Source organism: Antechinus flavipes, chromosome 5 (genome assembly GCF_016432865.1).
Source record: "Antechinus flavipes isolate AdamAnt ecotype Samford, QLD, Australia chromosome 5, AdamAnt_v2, whole genome shotgun sequence".
Lineage (NCBI taxonomy): Eukaryota > Metazoa > Chordata > Mammalia > Dasyuromorphia > Dasyuridae > Antechinus > Antechinus flavipes.
Window position 1 is genome coordinate 285,533,027 of NC_067402.1, and position 23,883 is coordinate 285,556,909.

The window sequence follows — 23,883 nt, forward strand, 5'->3', positions numbered from 1 at the left end:
TCCCAGAATTTCCCTGCCCTTTTCTGTAGCTCCACCACACCCAAAGGGAAAGTTGAGGGAAAGAAAGGAGCCTCCTGCCCACCCCTTCCCAGCTCCAAGCGCCTACTCACATTACTTCGGTGACTCCTAGAACGACCGTAGTGTGGGCACTTGTCCTGGGCCTCCAGGAGCTGCTGGGCTCTGCAGGGGAGGAGGGTCTCATCAGGGGGTGGGTGTGTTGTCAATGGTGCTGCTCAGTGGGGGAGCAAGAGCATGGAACCCTCCCTTTTCATACCCAGGGCCTTCTTCCCACATCTTGCCAGGGTAAGCCACCCATCCCCCTACATGCCCATCAGCCCTCGGTCACCTCTGGAAATTGGGCACTGTGCCCTTGTCCAGGTCTCGAAGGGTGAGGGGATCGACTCGGGCACAGTACCACTCAGGCCGGCCTTTGTAGGTTAGGTCCACCACACGTAGGATCTCCTGGCCTTTCACACACAGAGCCCGGGGGTCGGCCTGCTCAGGCAAGGGATGGTTGGCTCGGACGTAGACGGGCTCGGCCCCTGACGATCCTTTCTTGCTGGCGGTATCAGATTCTTCCCTAGAGGATGGGCAGACTGGGCCCCAAAAGCAGACATGTCTATTCTAGGTTCTCTTGTACATCTTCCCCAGTGCGCTACCCAGCCACGATCCCCTTTGTGAGGCAGGAAGGACAAGAAACCACAGAATCTCAGGCCAGGAAGGGACGTAGGAGCCATCCAACATCCACAGCAAGCAGTCGACTCTATAATTATTATCTCCAGTCTACAAATGAGGAAACTGAGCCCCAGAGAGATAATGGAACTTGCCAACAGTCACAGAGTTGGTAAATAACAGAACTCAATAATAATACTCAATAATTTAACAAAACATAATAATTTGAACTCATGTCTTGAATTCTAATTAAACAGTCTGAACAACCAAGTCTTTCCAACTCCAAACCCAGGTATAAGGTCTGGTCCCAGGTTACACAAACTGCAGGGAAGGTGAGACATAAGCAACCACAGAGAATCATGGCACAGAAAGGATCAAGGAGCTTCAGCTGAGGGGCAGAAACAGCATCAACAAATGCCTGGACAATCTATTCCACAGTCAGGACAGTCGGGCGTTCAACAGGTATTTACCACTAAAGTGCCAGCCACTGAGGGACCAAAGGAAGGTCCTGCCCTTAAGAAGCTCCCATTCTAATGGAAGAGAAAAAATCTATAGAGGGGATAGACAGCTTGAGGGGGACTTGGAAATGCCTTGCTCAGAAGGTAAGGCCGGGGCAGAGTCTGGAGGATCTTGGGAAAGCCAGGAGTAGAGGTGAGAGAATACAAAATTCCAGGCACGGAGACAGCCGGTGCAAGTCCACGGGAATCAGGAAATGGAATGACGTCTTTGATGAATTGCAGGAAGGCCAGGGAGTCTGAATCATACACTATGTAGAGGGAAATAACTAGGAAAGACGGGAATATTGGTGGTGAAAGATAATGAGCTCTGTTTTGGACATGTGGAATTAGAAACAGTTCTAGGACAACCAATTAGAGATCTCCAGAAGGCAGCTGGAGACACAGGACTGTAACTCAGATAAATGGCTAGGAATACAGGGTTCTGGGAATCAGATCAGCAAGTGAAACAGTAGAAAGAGGGGAAAGAGGGTCCAGGCAGTTAGGAGCATGATATGGATTAAAAAATCAGAAAAGGGGACTGGGGAGCAGTGGTCAGAGAGGTAGGAGAAAAATCGAGAGAACAGTATCATAAAAACCTAGAAAGGAAAAAAAAATCTGGGAGATTACGACACAGTGTCCAAAATAGCAAAGAAATCAAGAAGAATAAGGATAGTGAAAGGTCACTGGATTTGGCCACAAGGAAATCACTGGAGAGAGCTATTTCACTTGAATCATAACATCAGCAGCCATAAAGCAGAGGGTTTGCAAAAGAATAAGGGAAATAAGTCAAGAAATAGAAGCTCGAACTTTTACTGCCTCAGTTATTTCAGATTTCACCCATTTCTGTACTTAAGTACTTCTCAAGTTTAGCTGAGAAGGGGAGGAGAAAATATAGGCTAAAAGACAGCGGTAATACTTGAATCAAGTGAGCATTTTTAAAGGCTGCAGTAGAAAGAGCTGTATTTGTAGGCAGTAGAAAATAGCTAGTAGAGAAGAAAAGAGATTGAAGAGAAGTCATAGAGTGAGGGTGACAGAGGGGGCAATCCGTTGGCAGAGACAGGATGAGACAGGATCACTTGTGCAAGTAGAGGGGTTGCCTGGGCAAGGAGAAGACTCATCTCTTCCTCTCGAACTGGAGCAAAGGAAAAGAGAATGGAAAATGTCTGAATGATGAGAGATAAGGCAAAGGGGGAAAGAGGGAGCTCTTGGAAAATGGTTTCAATTTTTTTTCTCTCCAGCAGAGAGGGTAAAGGGAAGTAGTGCTATTTTAGAAAGAACGAGGAAAGATAAGAGGCTTGAAGAAAGTCGAGATTTGAGACTGCCACTGTGGAGAACAAATCAATTAGGAAATAAGAGAAGGTTGACCTGATGTAGTGTGTAGTAGACCAGTCACTGGTTTCATGATTTCCATCAGCACCATTCAGTAGCATGTGAACAGGAACAAAGGAGGTAAATGGTGGGAATAATCGAGGGGTACAGTTTAGCCAGGTATGATTGGTGACAAGACAGGGAGGCAAGCGACCTGAAGAGGAGACAGTATAGGGTGAAACAAGTTCACCAAGAGATCAAGATTGGGAAAGAAGGAGAGTAGAGAGAATGAAAGGATGATGGCCTGGGAAAGAGTTCAAGGGTGAAGGAATTGGGGGGACAGAAATTGTAAAACAGAGGAAAAGATGAAACAGTAAACGCTTATGATCAAATAAAGGAATTTCAGAGTTATTTGGGAACACAGAAACTTTGGGTGATGGAAAATTCAAATGCGGGAGTAGCTAGGTGGCGTGGTGGACAGAGCACCAGCCCTGAAGTCAGGAGGCCCTGAGTTCAAAGCTGCCTTCAGACACTTAACACTTCCTAGCTGTGTGACCCTGGCCAAGTCACTTAACCCCAATTGCCTCGGCAAAAAAAAAAAAAAAAATCAAATGTGAGGCGTGATGGAAAAGAAAGCCATGGAAACTGAGTAGATTAAGGAACCCCTAGTGGGATAATAAGAGTTGGAGAATTGAGAAAGACCATGACCCACAAAGTGTATTTATTTAAAGAAGGAAGGAACACATCCTTGAAATCAGTAGATAACAGTCATCTAAGATCCCAATAGGGTGAGAGATACAGAGAGAATGAACCTCAAAGATGGAAAAGTTTCTGAGTGATGGTGGTAGAGAACCTGAAATTAGCATGGAAAGAAGGGAGCACTCCAACTTCCCCACTACCATCTGTGAATTGGGTATAAGAATAAGGAAAGACTAAAATGAGATTAAGTTTAGGAGGGACTGATGCCAGCAATAACCCAAGAATGGTGATGCTGGGAAATCTGCATCCCGAAGAGGAATTTGTGGAGGTCACATAGGGAACAAGCCACTAGAGAGCTTTGGATCGCTCCACAGTAACTATAACTTTAGAAGATTTTCTTTTGATTGGTTTATTTTAAAGCACCCATTTCCCGACAATGATTAACAGTGAGGTCCATCTATCATGATGAAAGATGCTACCCAAAGAAAGAACTGATGGACTCCATGTGTAAATAAAAAGCCTAAAGTGGGAGCATCAGCTGATTTCAGTAAACAGGCATGGGAAGAAAAATCCGTATCTCTTTCTGAACAGTATAAAGAAAAGAATAAGGTTAAAAACTACTTGAGAGAAGCAAAAAGCTAAACCCAAGAGTTGCCCTCTTGGGGGAAAGAATATCAGTTGATTCATCATGGAGGGGGGGGGAGGGGGGAGGAGGGAGGGGAAGAAAGAAAAAAAAAAAAAAGAAAGCAAAGAACATCAAAATGAAGCATTTTTTAAGCACACAAAAAAAAGAACAAAAATAAGAACAGAGGAGCACAGAAAAGGAGAAGAATTTTAGAACTAAGATGGGCAATTTATTGCATGCTTTTTTTAAAAAGCTAAGTCTTTTTGTGGTAGTAAAGAATAAAACATTAAAGCAATGCTTATCAATTGGGGAACGGCTGAACAAGTTATGGTGCATGATGGTGATGGGAGACCATTGTGTTACAAGAAACGAGGAAGGGGCGATTTCAAAAAAAAAAAAAAAAAATTGAGAAGTCTCTTGTGAACCAATGAAAAGTGAATTGAGCAGCACCAGAAGAACATTGTACATAGTAACAGCAATATTGTAATAACGACAAACTGTGAATGACTTAGCTACTCGAATCAAAACAATGATCCAAGACAATTCCTAAGGACCTACAATGAAACATGTTATCCACCTACAGACAAAGAACTGAGGAACTCTGAATGGATATTGAAACAATTCTTTTCACTTTCATTATTTTTCTTGCTTTTTTGTGGTAACATGGCTAAAATGGAAATATATTTTGCATGATTTCACATGTATAATTGATATCATATTTCTTTTTTTCTCAATGGTAGGGGTGGGCAGAATCAAAACTCAATTTTAAAAATTATATATACTGTCAATAAAAAGTTATTTTAAAAAATTATATATATATATTTGCTGAGGCAATTGGAGTTAAATAACTTTTCTAGGGTCACACAACCAGGAAGTGTTGTGTCTGAGGTCAGATTTGAACTCAGGTCTTCCTGATTTCAGGGCTCTATCCACTATACCGACTAGCCCCATAAATATTTTTTTTTAATTAACAAAAAGCTATAAGGTAATAGAGATTCATAGTTATATAAGTCTCTTTTTTGGGCTTTATGCAAGGAAATGTTCCTGTATGGTGGTCAAAATAATAATAGCAAATATCTACATAGCACTTACTATGTGTCAGATAAATGTTAAGTGTTTAACAATCATTGTCTCATCTGATCCTCACCATAACCCTGAGAGATTGATGCTATTATTCCCCTTCTTTTCTAGATGAGCAAACTGAAGTAAATAGGATTAAGTGACTTGCCCAGGATCACACAGCTAGGAAGCTTATAAGATTACACTTGAACTCAGGTTTTTCTGACTCCAGACCAAGTGTTCTATTTATTGCACCCACTAGCAGCTAGGTAAAGAAGACAGGCACCCAGCAGCAGAGAAGTCAGAATGGGGAGCAGACCCAGACCAGGAGGCAGCACCCCCACAGCTCATTTTCCCAGGCTGACTTTGAGTATAAGAACATCCACTTTCTGCTGTGAAATGAGCATGTTTGCATATGTGATCTCTAACATCTCATGAGACTGATTCCCATGATCAAAAGTCTCCAGATACCCAAGTTCTCTTCTAATCCAAGAGAGTAAACCAGAGAAAGGGGTTAAGAAGAGCAGACTAGTGGGAGAAGGGCAGAGAAAAGACCCTGCTCTCCCACTTGGTTAAGAGCTACAGTGCCAGGGAGACTCTGGCTGGCAGGCCCCTTCTTCTACCTTTCTCATCATGGGGCTTCCTCTGCAGACCAGGGTTGAGCTCCAAGAACAATGACAGTCCTCACCTTTCATATTCGGGAAGAAGGTGAAGAAGTTGTCGGCCTTGTTCCTGTGTAGGGTGCTCAGCTGGCCCTGGGCATCCTCCCGGCTGGTATTGTCTCTTCTCAGCTGGTGAAACACAGAAAAGGAAGAAGTAAAGCTGTTACCCAATTTTAGGATAGTTTGGGTTTTTGAGAGGAAAGGACAAGCTTTCAGGAATAATCAGGAATGAACTTTAGAGATTGACGGAACATCCTCCCACTACTTGATATCTTATCCTGTGCCTCTCTCCCCAGGCTGGATCCATTCCCAATCACAGACATCCTACTCCTTTCCTGGTCTCTGGGGGCTTTATCCTTAATATGTCAGCATAGAAATTGGGTCCAACAATGATCCTCTAGGTTCTTAAATTGAGGCCTAAGAACGTGTTTAAAAAATATATATATATATTTTAATTGTATTGCCATATGTTAAGTTTCCTTTGGAATCCTCTACATTTGATTTGATGCATTTAAAAACATGATTCTGGGAAGGGATCCTTAAGGCTACAAAAAAGAACCTTTGCTCTTTTCCCTCCCCTTCTAGTCCTACTGGAATTTAAACCTGATTCATCCACCTCCACGCCAATTACCAGGAAGTTCCCTGTTTAACATCAACCAATTTGTATTCTCTAAGCCAACTTCCTTCAACACATTTATTGCCCCTGTCTGGACAGTCTGTAAAACTTTGTCTCCTTATGAAGCCTGTAAGTGCCCTGTAAAGTTGGATGGGCAGCTAAGTAGTGCAGTACTCCAGGGCTGGGTCTAGAGTCACAAGATGCATCCTCTAAGTCCAAACCTGACCTCAGATACTTATAAGCTGTGAGACCCTGGGCTGGACATTTAACCCCCTTTGCCTCAGTTTCCTCATCTGTATAATAAACTGGAGAAGAAAATGGCAAACCGCTCCAGTATTTCTGCCAAGAAAATCCCAAATGGGATTACACTGACTAAATGTGATGAATGAAAAAAATGACTTTAAAAAACAACAAAATTAGACACCCTCAAAAGACATAGAATGTTTGCCCAGTCACCTCTGGGACCTGTACTTTTTTATGTTAACACTGTGTTTTAATATTAGCTCTGACATTCCATGAGCAAGGTCCCTCCCAGCTCAAACATTCCAGGTTCTAAGGGATCTCTCAACTCTAACATTCCATGTTCTAAGGGTCCTCCCAGATCAAACATTCTATATTCTAAGGGCCCTCCCAATTCAAACATTCCATGTTCTAAGGGCCCTCCCAACTTGAACATTCCATGTTCTAAGGTCCTCCTAACTCGAACATTCAAGTTCTAAGACCCTTCCTGACAACAACATTCCATGTTGTAGGAACACTCTAGCTTTAGCATTCAAATTTTCTCAGGTCTATCCAATTCTAACATTTGGATCGAAAGTCCCTTTCCTGAAATCAAGGTAGAATCGGTAAAGTTGTCACTCATTCAGGTCCATTTCTGTACTGGCCATTACCCAGAAGCCTTGCCCAATGATTCAGAATCTGGGATGTTTAGCCTCTGGTTGCGCAATCCATGGTTGTCCCCCCAGTCCAAGTCCAGGGCTCAATCAACCACAGATCTCGCCTCTAATAGGTGGCCATCCCTCACCTCCACTGTGGATTCTGTTCCTGGGCCTGACAGTGCCCGACGTAGAACCACTCCAGAGTGGTTGCTCCCAAGGAAAGATGTGCTATCTGTTCCCTTCTCTTGGGATTCTGGACCACCTGGAGGACTCTGTCTAGATGAGGCCCGTGTAGCTAGTGACCTGAGGGAAAAGAAACAAAGAGGAACGTTAGGAGTTGGGAATCTGAGTCCAAACAATCAATTTCTGAGAATCTCCTAAATCATGGCATTCTTAACCTGGGATCCACAGGCTATGGTCGGATTCCTAAGTCCACAGATTTGAATAAGAAAAAAAAAAAATCACATTTTAATTTCTGCTAAAATCTAACTGAAATTTAGCATTTTATTTAATTATGAATGTGAGCAGAAAAAAAAATGGTTCTGAGAAGGGGACCATGGACTTCAGCAGTGTGACTGCCCAAGCGGTCCAGAATAAAACAAGGATAAAATCTTCTATGTATATACGTGATCCTCTGCAGGCTTTGAAACATCCTTCCTGTCTTACAGGAGGAAACAATACAAGAAAGTAGAAAGACTTTGGACAGAAAATGTCATTTGCATTCAGAAAAAGAGCTATGGAGATTGAATGTAAATCAACATGTGCTATGTTCACTTCTTTTTTCGGGTTTTTTTTTCCCCTCCCATGGTTTTTCCCTTTTGTTCTAATTTTTCTCTCCCGACATGATTCATAAAACAATGTGTATTAAAAATATTTTTTAAAAAATATAACTAAAAAAATGGGGATTAAAGTATCTCCCCTATCTACTACATGAGATAGATGTAAGATACAAAGGAGATAATGGAGGAAGAGGGTTTGGAAACCTTCCAGCTATAGAGATGTCAAATGTATAATGAGGAGGAGGAAGAGAATTTAGCATTCATATATAGCACTTTAAGGGTTATGTATGATCTCCCTTGACAATATACAAGCTTTGCAAACCTTAATTTTAAAGTTATTCTATATTTATATACTTGGCAAATCTTGAATTCATATGTATATAAGAAGTGTTGTTATTAATGTGTACGCCAGAAGTTTGAAGATCAAAGATGACAAAGCAAGAGCATGCTGGGAGGAAGGGAAAGTCTGGTACAGAGAAGGCTGCAGCTGGTGGATCACTTGGGCTCAGGAGTTCTGGTATGAAATAGAATGTCCCTCCCAAGAAGATAATCTCCCAGGCTGCCTATGGTAGGGCAAACTATTAGAGAGACAGAGATTGGGTTCGGGAGGGGTTACTGTATTTCCAACTTGGAGGAGACAGGGAAAACAAGAAATGGTGAGCTCATTGAAGGGGTTAGTGTTTGTCAACTTGATTTAAAGTGTAGGAAATACATCTCAGAAAGAGAATAGAAGTGAGTTTTGGATGATGTCGGCTATCTAGAGAAGGAAAAGTATAGTTTGTGTGGGGTGTAGAATGAACAAAGGAGAAGAGGCAGGTGACAAGTTGGCTAGGTAAGAGTAGGGCCAGACCAAGGGGGCCCTCAGACACCATTGCTCTAAAAGTCTGATTAATAAAGATCCTGTGATTGTCCCCTGCTGAACACCATCTCCTACCTCCTTTAGCTTCCTGACCCTTGTTAAAAGCCAGCCCAAAATCTGAACCCCCTTTCTCACTTCTAGATGCTAAGAGGGTGAAGATAACAGATCACAGCAGGGCTGCTACTGTCCTCTCCATCTTGTAACATCTTACATACACTCAATGCCCCAGGAAAAATGAACAACTCTGTCCACCAACCCTTCACCCAACATCCTCTACTTTGCCCCAGTATTTTGCATTTGCCCTTGCTGTTTTCTTAGGAATGAATGCCCTGGCTTCCCTCTACTTTGCCCTTCCCACATTTTAAAATCCAACCATCACCAGCTCAGAAGATGTCTTGCCGCATTCCTCAAAAAGTAATAAATTACCTTCCTTCTTCAGACCTCATATGAAACAACTGTGTATTAGCCTATATTCCAGGCTGGGGGGCTTATCCCTAACTTGGACCAGATCTTATTTAAATTTTGTATCTCCTCTCAAAACCACCCCAGGGCTCTGTATACAGCAGTCATCTAATCAATGCTTATATTTACTGATGTGGACATTTTGTTTTCCCAGTAACATATAAGCTCTTGGAAAATAAGAACTATTTCTTTTTCATGATTATCTAATCTCCCACTGGATCATGGGATCACAAATTCAGGGCAGGATAGGACACTAGAGGTCATATTATAATGAACAATAACAATAACAAGCATCTATATGGCACCTATTATGTGCCAAATATCATGCTAAGCATTCAATTATTTCATTTACTCCTCGAAACACCCTCACCACACAACAATACAATTAAGGAAAATGAGGCAGACAGAGGTTAGCATAACTAGTCACTATCTGAAGATGGATTGACATGGAAATATACATCCAAACATAAAATGATAGGCCCAGAGGGGGAATATATATGATGTATATAGCACTATTATGTACTAGGGGATGTCTGAGGCACCTCTCATCCTCTTCCTAAGTCCCAGACATAATTTTAATAGTCAGAAGCACAATCGGGGGAACTAGCACCAAAAATCAGGCTCCTACACACACACACACACACACACACACACACACACACACACAACACCACACTGCTCTTCTCAATCACAGCCAAAAGCCCTCTATTCCAAGTTTACTGCCCTTCCTTAGTCTGGTGCTCCAAATAAAAATGGACTTATTTCACTTTACTCATCTGGAAGCGAATCTCCAGCTATGACTCTCCTGTCCCAGGTTTGTAAAAAGATCTGGTTCTGTGAATATTTCCTCATGATATAGGAATGGAAACTGAGGCATGAGATGACTGATTACAGCAGGGTGTGGTGAATCCCAGAATAATAGCAAGAAGAATCTCAAGGCTCCACTTAAAGTGCCAGGCAATTCCTTCTAAACCTCAGTCATTAAGCAATAAAACTTTGTGATACATTGATGATATCCAATTTATCTACATATTTTGAATAGTTACTTGCGTGTTATCTCTTTCATTGATTGTGAGCTCTTAGAAGGCAGCTTCTGAGTGTTTAATAAATGCTGGTTAATTATTGATGAACTGACCAGTTCCTGCTGTGTAGCTTGAGGGCAAGATTTTCTAGAAAGATTGTTCTCTGGGTATAGCTTTAGGTATACCTGGGCCACCTCAGTTCCTGAGATCCCCGGGCATCTTTAGCTCTCAAAAAAGGTAGGGATGATTGTGGGTGACCCACAAAGTGTCAGGGCCACTAACCAAGTTCTTTTTCTGAATTCCCAAGGATACCAGGTTCTTGTTTCTAGAACTAGAAGAAATACAAACCAAACCCTGCTATTTATGGATTTTTACATTTTATAGGAAATTTGGGTCCATTGAGTTGAAGTAACTTACCTAAGGTCATATAGGTAATAACTATCAGAATTTATGCCTGGGTTCTTTGACTCTAAAGTAATTTTTTCCCACTCTCCAATGCTGCCAAGGCAGAGCCAACCAAACATCAGCTGTAATTACACTCCTTCAGCAAAACACTCCTCCCATGCTCATCATATTCTGGGGCTGACCCTGGGTTCTCAATAGCTTTGGAAGGAAACTACATGCTCTAGCAGGTCCTAGTCGTCCCACGCTCTAGGGACAGGAGTGATTATAAAATTTTAAGCTGGAAGGCATCTCAAAGGCCATCTAGTTCAACCTACTCATTTTTACAGAAAGAAACTGAGACCCAGAGAGGTGAATTTCCTTGTTCCAGATCACACAAGTAGAAAGCAGTCAAGCTGGGATTCAAAAACAGGAACTCCCTCACCTAAAAAAGCAAGATGACATTTCAAATCCTGCCTTAGATATACACTACCTGTGCCACCCTGAGAGAGTTGCTTAAAATGTCTCCAAGCCTCGGTTTCCTGTTCTGTAAAATGAGATGGTTGGATTTGGGGATATCTAAGGTCCTTAAGCTGGAGGCTTAGACTCCAAAGGCAGCACTCCCTCCACTGGAACTGGTTGTGAAGGTGAAAGGCGAGGTTATCACAAATAAAAGACAAAATCTACTAAGCTGAGAGCCTCATGACCACTACCCAAGAAGGAAAGAGATTTCACAGCCACAGAAACTCACAGCTAAGGTAACAAAAAGTAGGGCGTCTGCTTCAGTGGACAGAGGATCCACACTCATAAAGCCACACACTCTGCACAATTTATTAATTATTATTATTTTCGTTATTATTATTACAATGATTTTGGACCAAACCTGATTTCACTAGTTTAGAAATCCTTCTGCCAATGTAAAACTAGGTACGCTAATCAGTCATTTATTATGATTTATTTATTTATTAAGAAATATTTATTAATCACCTTCTTGACCCTGTGCATAGAAAGGCCAAAAAAAAACAGTTTCTGCTCTCAAAGAGATCACTGGTTATGATAAATGCCTAATAAACAGAACACTGGGCTTGGAAAATACAGAGTATTCAGCTTCAGACCTTTAATTTCTGAACAAGTCACTTTCCCTGCTTGCCTCAGTTTCCCCATCTGTAAAATGCAAATAATAATAACACTCCCTTTCAGAATTGTTGAGAGAATCAAATGAGAGAATATTTGTAAAGTAAATCTTAAGGAATTATAGACATTTGGATGATCATTATTATCGTTATCATTATTGCCTATAAGAATGTCCCGAGACTCTGAAAGGGTAAAGTGTATTGTATCAGAAGTGGGACTTGAATGTGATCTTTCTGATAGCAAGGCCAGATCGCCATTCGCTGGACCACGCTGCTTCTCACGCCAGTGATATTTAGTTAATTAGGAAGCAAGAGGATCTTGACCGGGATTTCACCGATACAGGAAATCCCAATGAGGAATCTCCCTCACCAAGGCAGAGTCCCTGCTCTGCCATCTATAGTCCCAGAGAGACGTTTAGAGTGTTGGGAGGCTGACTTGTCTAAGGTCACACAGCCAGCATGTCACCAGAGGCCCCTGATCCCACAGATTCCAGTCCATTGCACCACACTGCCTTTCTAGCTTATAAGTATCATTTGGGGTATAATAATGGTGATAAATTCTGTCAATAAAAAGTTATAATAATAAAAAATAGTAATAATAATGGTGATAATTACGGTCATAATAACCATCATCATCTTCATCATCATCATCATTATTATATCTCCAGTAAAGTTCTCCCCCCAGTATCATCTGAGGGGGGTCCCCAAGGCTATGACAGCTCGGGTAAGTCCCACCTGACAGGTAAGGATTCCAGATGTTCCAGGGAAGGACTATCTGGCTAAACTCAGAAGAATGTAGTAACAACAGCTGGCCACCAGGGGGGAGGAAGCCTTAGCTAATCCCCTGAATTCTGCCCTTGCCCTACGCTGACCGGTGTCAATTTATGTATCATTATACAGAGTTATCTGCATCTCTAAGGCCCCTTCGCCTCCCCTTTGTTAGACACTAGGCTCCCTGGGCCTGAAAACTTTCTGGATTTTTGATCTTAGCATTTTAAAAACTACAAAAATTAACGTGTTATATGCCCTCCTCCTTTTATTGCAAACAGCTGTTTTACAAAATTTAAGTTTGCAAGATTTACCCAAACATTCTTTATCATAAAACCAAACTTTTAATGCATTGGATATTAAGTAAATCTTGAGTGAACAGCCCATTTTTCCAAAGCAGGGACCGTCTTTTGTCTTTCTTTGTGTCCTCAGTGTCGACAGTTCCTGGCATATAGTAAGAGCTTAATAAATGTTTACTGGGTGATGGAAAGAGAAGGAAGGAAGGAAGAAACAGAGAGAGAGAGAAAGAGAGGAAAAAGAGAAAAAAAGAAAAAAGAAAGAGAGGAAAGAAGGAAGGAAGAAACAGAGAGAAAAAGAGGAAAGAGAAAGAAAGAGAGGAAAGGAAGGAAGAATTAGAGAGGGAAAGAAAGAGGAAAGAGAGAAAGAAAAAAGAGGAAAGAAGGAAGGAAGGAATAGAGAAAGAAAAGAGAGGAAAGAAGAAGGACAGAAGGAAGAAACAGAGAGAAAGAAAGAAAGGAAAGAGAGAAAGAAAAGAGAGGAAAGAAGGAAGGAAGGAAGAAAGAAGGAAGGAAGAAACAGAAAGAAAGAGGAAAGAGAAAGAAAGAAAAAAGAAAGAGAGGAAAGAAGGAAGGACAGAAGGAAGGAAGAAAGAAACAGAGAAAGAAAGAAAAAAGAGAGGAAGGAAGAAAGAAGGAAGTAGGAGGAAGAAAGGAAAGGAAGGAGAGAGGGAGGGAAGGAAGAAAATCAGCCATTTGTTAGGTGACCCATCTAACCAGTAGAGTTGGACAGGAAAGTTCAAAGAGAGAATAATGTGTAAGAAAACTTGAAAGATAGAAAGGCTGTCATTTATATGTCATCCTAGAACTGGAAAGAGCCTTAGACTCTGCTCCCTATTACAGATGAGGAAACTGAGGCTCAGCAATATTAAGGGACTCTTCTAAGCCTCAGAGGCAAGACAATTTCTGATGTCAGAGCCCAGCTTTCTGCTCCTGGAATCTATTGCTTTTCCCTATTTCTTAGCTCTCTCCATCTCCACCCCATTCACTGCGTCCCCTCTGTCAATCCCCCCTTTTTAATCTATCTTCTCCTCATCATTCGACAAAACTCTCTGTAGGGTTAATTATCCTTCCAATTACATCTATTCCCCCTCCCCAATTCCCTATCTGTCTGTCCATCCCCCTCTCATAAGTCCTTCTGTCTGTCTATCCCCCCTCAATTTCCTGTCTGTCTGTCTATCCCCCTCCCATAATTTTCTGTCTGTCCTCCCTCCCACAATTCCCTGCCTGCCCGCCTGTCCAGTGTCCCCCCTCAGCACCAAGGGCCTGGCTGCCGAGGCGCTCCCCCTCCTCTGGCCTCCAGGCGGGGGCAGGAAGAGCCCGTGAATGAAGGGCCCTGGCTAGGCCCACATTCCTGAGTCAGGGGCTGGACAGCAGCCACGGCCCCCGCTGCAGCGCTGAGCTCGGGCTCCCAAAGGAAGGGGCCGCTGGGGGGCCCACGAGGGGGGCAGGAAAGAAGCAGGAAAGAAAGGGAAGGGTGGTTCCTTCTATACCTTCCCCAGAAAGGCTCTGCAGGAACAAAACAATACAGGGGCTTCGGAGCCTCAGTGTGTGTGTGTGTGTGTGTGTGTGTGTGTGTGTGTGTGTGTGTGCGTGCGCGCAGGGCGGGGAAGGGATCCTTGCTCAGATATTCCCACCAGCCTTGGCATGGAGACCAGAGCCTGACAGGGACAGAGAAAGTGCCCTGCAGCGGACAGAGGGCCCTCTACCTCCCTAGGGAGCTCAAACAAGTGAAAAGAAGGATGGAAAGCTTCTCTGAATGTACAAGTTAGAATCCTAGATTTGGAACCAGAAGTCTAGAGTTCGAATCTTAGCCAGGGGGCCTGATGATTTGTGTGATCTTGGACAAACCCCTTCACTTTGAGTTTAGAAAATGATGAGGGTCAAAGGAGACTGCAGCTCTGGGTCTAAATCGAGGCTCCCACAACCCACTGCCAGCTTCCAAGAGGAGAGAGAGAAGCGGGCCCAGCCTGAGTTTCCAGGATTACCCAGAGCTATGGGTCACCATAAACACATGGATCAGCCAAATAGCCCGAGAGGGAGCTGAGAGACAGGAAGAGAGCCCAGAGTCCAGAAAATCCAGAGAAGGGACTGCCACCGGAGCAGGTGATAAGGTAACAGAGTGACGGACCAAGGATCTGAGTGCGAATTCCAGCCTGAGTCCAGGAGTTCCTGTTCTCAGCTCCAAAACGATAGAGTGGAATCAGATGGACTCTAAGATCCCTGCCCAACCTCCTCTGAGGATCCAGTGGTCAAGGGCAAAACAGCACATAAAGGGGCTTACTGACTGAGCTGAAGGAAGGTGTGTGAGGTCAGGATGCTCCCCTCTGCCTCTCTTATCCACAGGCCTTTGGGGAATCCCTCCTCCACCCCCTTCTCTCTCTTTTTGTCTCTGTGTCTTTCTCTCAACTTTCTCCCTTTCCTCCCTGCTCTCTCTGTGTCTCTGGCTCTGGTTCTGGCTCTCTGTGTCTCACCTCTTTGTCTCTCTCTATCTCTGTCTCTGTCTCTTTTTTCTGTCTCTGTCTCTCTCATCTGTCTCTGTCTTTTTCTCATCTCTCTCTCCCTCCTCTTTCTATCTCTGCCTCTCTATCTCTCCCTCTGTCTCTCCCTGTTTCTGTCTCTCTCATCTTTGTCTCTGTCTCTCTCATCTGTCTCTGTCTTTTTCTCATCTCTCTCTCCTTCTCTCTATCTCTGGCTCTCTATCTCTCCCTCTGTCTCTCCCTGTTTCTGTCTCTCATCTTTGTCTCTGTTTCTGTCTCTCTCTGTCTCTGTGTCTCTGTCTCTGTCTCTCTTTCCCTCTCTGTCTCCCTCCCTCCCTCTTCCTCTCTCTCTTTGTCACATACATCCCCACACCCCAAAGGTGAACCCTTCAAAGAAAAAAATACAAGTCTCTCCCCCTCTCTAAGCCTCAGTTTCTCATCTGGAAAGTAAGGGATGACAGTCTCTGCTCTGCCCGGTTCCTAACGAACACCAAAGGCTTAATCAGCACAGAGCTGTAGTGAAGGGCAGCCATCACTCTCCCTCACCTCTCAGCCCAATCACCCCCCACAGACAGCACTCGCAGCCCTCTAAGAAAGGAGGAAGCAGAGCTTGGCCAAACAGTACCTGTTCAGCACCTCTGAGCTACAGCCTCGAGCGTCTGACTTTCCTGTGGGCCACAGAACATCAGAGGATGAGGATGAGGAAAGCCCAGGAGACCACGGCTTGTGGGTGATGCTCCCTTGAGGGGGGAAAGAACAGACATCCGGGTCAGTGCTGGCTGTGAGGGAGGAGGCCAGAAAGCCGGGGGGGGAAGGAAGCCCTCTGGGACCTGGCCCCTCACATCCCACACACCAGAACCCAGAGGCCCACAGTTCTAGGTCCAAGGTCACTATTTGGGGCTCCAGAGCTTGGGTCCCACTCTTGTTCCTCCCAGATGTCCTCAGGGGTCCCTGAATCCATCAATGCTGATCTGGTCTCCCTGAGCACCTTTGCCATCAAACCTGATACTAACAAGATCCTAAAGGCTTGAGTTGAGGGGACAATTTATAAACCAAGGCTAGATTAAACTCAGCTACTCCCCTAGAGTTTGGGTCCCTGGGAACCTCACTCCTGCTCCACAGGAGGATCTAATTCAGGGTTTCCCAGGCAAGGGATCTAAGCTGGGTTGGCAGAAGAGCAGGATTAAAACATAAGCCAGAAAAAAAGACTGGGGGAAGGTTCCCATCCTCTTCCACCCTGGGAGCACAGGAAACTCCCTTGGAAAGAGGCATTTGGGCCCTGCTCCCTCTTCCCCCTCCTCCTCTTCCAAGGAAGCCCACTGAGATCCTGGCTAGGTGGATCCATGTCTGCCCCTGCCCTCCTCCAGACCATGGGTTTGACTACCTGGTATGTCGGATGTGCTGCTGGAGGACCTGCAAGGAGAGAGAGAGGAAGAGGAGGATGGGGATAAAGTAGAGAATCTAGACCCAGAGACCAAAGGACTTTCCATCCCGTCCCCTCCTATAACATCCTCAATGAGGAGGATGATTCCATCACAGGGCAGAGCATTGGTGCTCCCAGGGCCTCAGGACCTCAGACTAACTATGTGGCCACATAGTTAGCCCGAAGTAAGAGGTTCCGGGGTCATTCCCTGGGCTTGCCACAGCCTCCCGATGGTTTGGGTCCATCATGCACTCTACCTCTTTGGGGGTGCAGGGTCTTCCTCTCGTTGCCGCCGGAGGATGGAGCCGGCGCTGGGGGGGAAGGGCAGGATGGAGAGGCGGTTGATCTCCTTTTCACTGTCCACCATCTCCTCCTGGGAAAAAAAGAGTCAACAAGGATGTGGGGACCATTCACCGGGCCCTCCCCATTCCCTCCAAAGAGCTCCTGCTTTCACTCTGCCCTAGTTATGTGATGTTCAGAGGGTCACATCACCTCCGATCCCCAACATGCTCATCTGTAAAACAAAGCCCTTTGGACAACCTCATTCAGGCCCAAATCCTGCGTCCCTTTAGCTCTTCTCCCATTCGCAATTTGTCAAGGAACAAGTTTCAGCCAATATAGGGGCAACACTGGTGAGCCCAAACCAGTCGGCCAGGCTCTGCCCTAGCTGCAGGGCCTCCCCTGCCTTTCAGATATACCTCATTCAGGGACAAGGAACCCAAGAATCCCAGACCTCCCAAAACAACTCCCCTTTCTACAGGTCGTTAAAGTTTACGAAGGGATTCCCTCTCAACAATCCTCCGCAAACTAGGGAGTGAAAGAATCAGTTTTGTTTTCTCTGATGGGGAAACTGAGGCCCCAAGAAGGGATGTCAGCTGTCTAGGTGACATAGATGGGAAGCAGCAACAGCAAGATAAAATCCCCCAACCCCCAAATCCAGGGCAGTCCCTGTTTCCTTTCCCACACAACTAGCCCTACTTCCTTGAGATTCGGCCTCTTACCAATGTACGGGGCTCAGAGCCTCCAGAAGGGGTGGTCTCCCCGGGCACGTCTAGACTCCCCAACAGAGAGGGGCACTCACTGAGACTCCAGGTGCTGCTGAGGTTGGAGCACAGGGAGTGAGAAGAGTTGCAGGCCTGAGGAGAAGGGAGGGAAGGTCAACGATGGACCCACCAAGCCAAAGCTTCCTTAGCACCGGGAGACAAGAGCAGTCAGCTCTGCCTTCACGGAACCTCCATTCTATAGAGACTCCAACATAGTAGCAGATAAACACAGCATGTATACAAAGTACAGGAAGCAAAAGTCCCAGAGAAAGGGCGCCCGTCCCCAGCCCACCCTTCCAGATCTTGAAGACTCCTGCCTCACTTTGGGCAAAGTCCAAATTCAGGGTCACATTCTAGAAAAGACACTGACAGCTCCGGCAAGATGGCCAGAGACCGCATCCTAAGGGGATCAGCTGACAGAGCTAAGGATGCTACATCCAGAGAAGAGACTCAGTGGGAACATCTTTAAAGATATGAAGGGCCCTTTGTTATGTGGAAGAGCATAAGATTTGATTTGCCTGCCCCTGGAGTGGGGAAAGAGGCTGGGAAAGGGGAATTGCCAACGGTTAAATTTCATCTCTTTTGATTATAGATTCAGGGCTAGAAGGAAATGAAGAAACAGACCAAGAAGTAAAGGGATTTGTGTAAGTTCACTTAGTAAGTAGCAGAATTATAATTAGCAACATTCATTTATTTCCACTGAGACAAGTCTGCAAGGTTTAGTCTTAGACTCACCTGAAAGTCTAAAACTAAATAAAGACTAATTAACAAATAAACTAATAATAATATTATTAATATATAAAACTAATAATAAAAAAATAAGATAAAGAACTAAGACTAATAAAGTGAGTTGCCTAGCTAATGGACGTGAAAGAAGTAAGATTTGAACCTGATCTTCCTTCTCCTAAGGCCAGCCTCCCTGCCACAAAAGAGGCTGTTTCCTGCCTTCAGAATCAAGATTATCCAAAACTAAGCCAGGTTTTTCTGTTAAGTAGTGAACTTTCCATCATGGAAGGTCTTTAATCAGAAGCTTTTTAGAGATGTCCTATTAGGTAGTGATCTCCCCATTGCAGAAGATCTTCAATCAAAAGCTTTTGAGAAGTATCCCTGTTAACTAGTGACCTTTCCAAGATGGAAAGTCTTCGATCAGAAGCTTTTTAGAGGTATCCTGTTAAATAGTGAGCTTCCCATCTTGGAAGATCTTCAATCTGAAGCTTTTTAGAAGTATCCTGCTCAGTAGTAATTTCCCCATCACAGAAGATCTTCAATCTGAAGCCTTTTAGAAGTATCCTGCTCAGTAGTAATCTCCCCATCACAGAAGATCTTCAATCAGAAGCTTTTTAGAAGTATGCTGCTAATTAGTGAACTTCCCATCATGAAAGATCTTCAATCAGAAGCTTCTTAGAGTTGTTCAAATAGGGATTGGACCAGAATGAGTCTGAGTGACTTTAATCCTATAATTCTAGGCATGTAATAACCCAGCTCCATGTAAAAGAAAGGGAATAGTGAATCAAGGCCCTTTGGAGTCCAAGCCCTTCCCCACAGCCTCTCTCTCAAGGCCTTCTTCCAGTCTTCCCTCTCTTGGCTGGACATTGACCCTCAATCGCTCTAATCCCAGGAAATCTGAAGGGTCATCTCTATTCTGGCTTTCTTGCCCCTTTTGCCTTTCCCAAAAATCAAGTTCCTGGGTCCCTCTACTCACTCTGGCTTCAGAGTGGACAAGATCACTCATACCGTTCTGATGGGCAAGGAGTCACCAATTATAATCTAATAATATAGGAAACCATTAGACCTTACCCTCTGCCCTGCTTCTGTGCCCTCCACACCCCTGGCCCTTGTCATCTGCCCTACAGCTGAACCTTCCCAGCTCCTTGAGAGTATGGACTGTCTAGATTTCCCATCATACACCCAGCACTTGGCTTAGTAAATGTTTTTCATTCATTCATTAATTCCTTTAAGCAGCTTGCTCCCTACATGTATAAAGCAAGTCTGATTTAAACCCAGCACCTCAGGAACACATGCCCTGCTTCAGTGTTCCAGCCCCTTCCCTGTCCCACACATGCCCCTGGGTCATTCATCTCACCTTCATGCCAGCACTGCCCTGGACCCGCTGGAGCTGGGCTTCCAGCAAGCCCTTAGCCCCCTCCAGCCGGGTGACTGTGGTCAGCAGCTCATCCCTCTCGGCCTCCAGGCTTCGCACCTGCTTCCGGTACTGGTCCTTCTCAATCAGACTCTTAGAATATTGGAGCTGAACGTGGTCCCGGCTCTGGATGGCCTGCAGGGAGGATCGGAACATGTCAAGAAGACCGAGTCCCATTCTGGGCCACCAATTTAAGGAGTCGTCGGGAGATCACAGCTCTAGAAGGAGACTCAGAGGCCATTTTAACAGAAGGAAAATGACTCACAGAAGAGACGTGAACTATCCCAGAGTGCCATGGTAGCAGCCGGCCAAGCCAAGATTTGAACTCAGCTCCCCTGCATCTCAATCCAAGACCAATGCCCATGGGCATCTGAAACTACAGGCTCAAGAAACTGATGGAAAGAAGCCCTTGAGAGGCACTAGCTTTTAAGGTGATTAAAAAAAAAAAACTGGAGTTGGATTTAACTAATGTTTATTCTCTTTCTTTCTTCCTTTTTGGAGATAATTGGAATTAAGTAAATTGCCCAGTTACACAATCAAATTTGAACTCAGAACCTTTTGGAATCCAGGACCAGTGTTCTATCCATTGTACTACCTAGCCCCCCGACTAATGTTTATTCTCAGTGAATCAAAACTTAGAAGAAACCTCAGAGACATCTACTCCACTCTCACTCAAACAAATTCCCTTGAGAATGTCCCCAACAAGGAGCCATGCAGTCAAAGCAGAAGACCTCTCCTGAGAACCTGCCCCCCACACACAAGCAGCTGAGCTGCACTGGAAAAGGGAGTCCTCCATATCTAGTCCCCATCTCTATCTCTCTTTGTGAAGTAAGAACAGAGGATTATGGGACTTAAAGAAGACCTGAACCAGTTCCAATGATCTGTGATGATGAGAGCCATCTGCACCCTGAAAGAAAACTGTGGGAACTGCGTGTGGTTCACAATACATTTTCACTCTTTTTGTTATTTGTCTGCATTTTATTTTCTTTCTCATTTTTTCTTTTTGATTTGATTTCTCTTGTACAGCAAGATAATTGTATAAATATGTATGTTTATATTGGATTTACATATATATATTTACCATGTTTAACATATATTGGATTATTTGCCATCTAGGGGAAGGAGTGAGGGGAATGGAGGGAAATTAGAATACAAAGTCTTGCAAGAGTTAATGTTGAAAAATTATCCTTGCATATGTTTTGAAAATAAAAAAGCTTCAATAAAAAAAAGAAAGAGGAAAAAAAAAAAGACCTGAAGATCAAAAAATTCTATACCTCCATTTTACAGATGAGGAAGGGTTAAATATCGTGCCCAAAGTCACACAGCAGCAAGTCTTATGACTTCAAATGTGCTCCAGATACGCTTTACTGTACCATCCTTCCTACTACCTTGACTGGGTTTTTTATTTTTATTTCATTTCTATTTCCAGTTGCATATTCTTCCCTTTTCCTTCTCACTGAGAAACCAAGAAATACAATACCCATTTTATCTATAGAGTCATGCAAAATATATTTCCCCCATTGGTCATGTTCTGGGAGAGAGGGAGAAACAAGAAAAATATAGAAAGGGGGAAAAATTGCTTTAATCTGCACTCTGAGGGTAGAGCATTTATATCACGAGTCCTTTGGACTGTCCTGCCTCCCATTTTTAGCAGGCAGAACTCCCAACTGCCCACTCAAATCAAAGAATGCTCGGAGAGAGCCCTCCTCCCAGGGCGATCTGGCAGTGACCACATGGCACAGTCAGGCCCCCAAGGAAGGGAGATGGGAGCTGGGCCAGTGGCTCCGGCCTGACTGTGCCCGCACCCTTACAAGACTGCTTGATCAGCAGGTTTTTCTCTCGGCTCTTTTATTCAGTCCCTGGAAACAGCTTTATTCTCACTGGGTGAGCTCGAGGAAAGAAAGGGAACATCCCCACATCCCCTCCCTAAGCAGGTCCTCAGATACTGGGGGAGAGAGAGCCAGAAAGGGCCACACCCCCTAACAGCTGGGGGATGACCAGGAAAGAGCCAGCAAGACTGAGATAAGAAGAAAAAAAAAAAAAAACAGGGCTGGGCTGGAGTGTGGAGGGCTGGCCCCTTTCCTGCCTCAAGTCCTATTTCCTCAATCAATTACATTTATTTAAGAGCCCACTAAGAACCAAACCTAAGGATTCCAGAAAAAGAAAAAAAAAAAAAAAAAAAAAGCAAAATCAGTATCTGCTAGAAGAGTTCTGATTCTGTTTTTTCCCAATGAGAACAAGAAAATAGATTTTTATCCATTGAAAAATAATTGGAATAATATTCTGAGGTGTATAGAGAATGGTACATCCAAGATGCATCCAGAGCAAAAGCAGGTAACTACAAGAGGGAGATTCTTCCCACAGAGGTGGGATCTTGAAGGAAGCTGAAATTTTGAGTTGAGAGTGAGGAAAAAGACTTCCAGGCATGGGGGGAGAGCTGGTTCAAAGGCTTGTTATTTCTGAAGGCGACTCGGTAAAATTCCCCAACAAGTCGGTAAAAGAGGCGCTTGCTACCTTCCTGGGTAACCCACCCAATTCAAGAGACAATGACGACTGTTGGAAAGTTGCTCCTGACTTGGGAGATGAACTAGTCTGAACTTCTCATTTCCCTACACACAGGGTCTGGGAGAGAAGCAAACAAAAGCTCCTCCATTAGTGTCTCAGCCCGTCGAGGGGCCGGGGTCCCCAGATGACCAGGAAATGGGGCCTAGAAAGGAAGTGAACCCCAGCAGGAGAAGGGGCGGTCTTGGCCACCTGGGATTTCTGCCCACTCCAAATTTTGGCTGGATTTTTTTTGCCCTTTTTTATAATATTGACCTTGTAGTATTACTCAATCGCCATATGCACTTATTAACCATGTTGCCTGTGCAGGTGACTTCAGACTCTCTGGGTCTCAATTGTATCATCTTGAAAATGGGTGAAATGAACTTGATCACTCCTAAGAAAACTTCCAGGTCTACAATTGAGATCCTCCTATAAATCAGGCCCTGCGTCAGGCTATGGAGATACCAATTCAAAAATGATTTTTCATTCGCCCTCAAAAAGCTTCCAACCAGGGCATAATAAGTATACACAATAAATACAAGGTAATAGGGTGGGAAAGGGGCTGCTAGGGACTCTAAGAAGTGAGCTGGGAGGGTGTAGAGGGCCAAGTGTACTTGAAACAAGTCATCTTACAACAAGTATAAACTTGTAGAACTATACTAAGTACTAAGTACATATAAACTAGAGAATCATTATCTTAATTTCCACTAAGTTAACATCCTGTTATAAGATGACTTGTTTCAAGTACACCTGGCCCTCTACAGGAGGGTATATAACACACAATGGGCTAAGTGCAAAAGCAAAAAGACAGGAGGAGAAATTTATCATGAGAAGAAAAGTAAGACTTTTTTTTAATCTGCCTTTTCTTGTGCAACATGACTAATGTTTTTATGACTTCACGTATATAATTGGTATCACATTGCTTGCCTTCCAAAGGGAGGAAGTTGCGGAGGAGAGAATTTGAAATTCAAAATTTTTTTTAATGTATATTGAAATATTTTACATGTAATTGAGAAATGTTTAATGAGATGAATAAAAACATATTGGGGAAATTAGCAAAAATGCTACTCAGATCACCAAGAGTATGATATCAAGTAAAATAAAATAAGGCTGCAAAGGTAAGGAGTTGATCGTGAAGAGTTGAGACTCAAGACAGAGACCTTTAGATCCTATCAAATTATACGAGGGAGCCACTATCATGAGAAGAATAGCAAGACTTTTTTTTTTTTTAAGTCTGCATTTTCTTTTGCAACATGACTAATGTTTTGCATGACTTCACATGTATAATTGAAATCAGATTGTTTGCCTTCTTGAGAGAGAAAGAAGAGAGAATTTGGAATTGAACATTTTGTAAAATGTATGTTAAAATGTTTTACATGTAATTGAGAAATGTTTAATGAGATGAATAAAAAAAAATTGGGGAAATTAGCAAGAAAGCTACTCAGATCACCAAGAATATGATGTCAAATAAAGTAAAATAAGGCTGGAAAGGTAGGAGGGAGTTGAGCATGAAGAGTTGAGATGCAAGACAGAGACC

The 23,883-nt window shown here is 43.8% G+C and overlaps 1 protein-coding gene across 1 annotated transcript in view; it reads right to left on the reverse strand.

The window, feature by feature from the left end:
• CARD10 (caspase recruitment domain family member 10) overlaps window positions 1–23,883 on the reverse strand; it is a 47,674-nt gene that overhangs the window by 5,984 nt on the left and 17,807 nt on the right. Inside the window, exons 8-16 of the mRNA XM_051961836.1 lie at window positions 19,746–19,937; window positions 17,621–17,755; window positions 16,877–16,992; window positions 16,581–16,609; window positions 15,822–15,936; window positions 7,163–7,319; window positions 5,549–5,651; window positions 347–596; window positions 111–180 (exon numbers count right to left, since the gene is read on the reverse strand). Coding sequence (XP_051817796.1) covers window positions 111–180; window positions 347–596; window positions 5,549–5,651; window positions 7,163–7,319; window positions 15,822–15,936; window positions 16,581–16,609; window positions 16,877–16,992; window positions 17,621–17,755; window positions 19,746–19,937 — 1,167 coding nt within the window. The remainder of the gene's footprint in view (window positions 1–110; window positions 181–346; window positions 597–5,548; window positions 5,652–7,162; window positions 7,320–15,821; window positions 15,937–16,580; window positions 16,610–16,876; window positions 16,993–17,620; window positions 17,756–19,745; window positions 19,938–23,883) is intronic.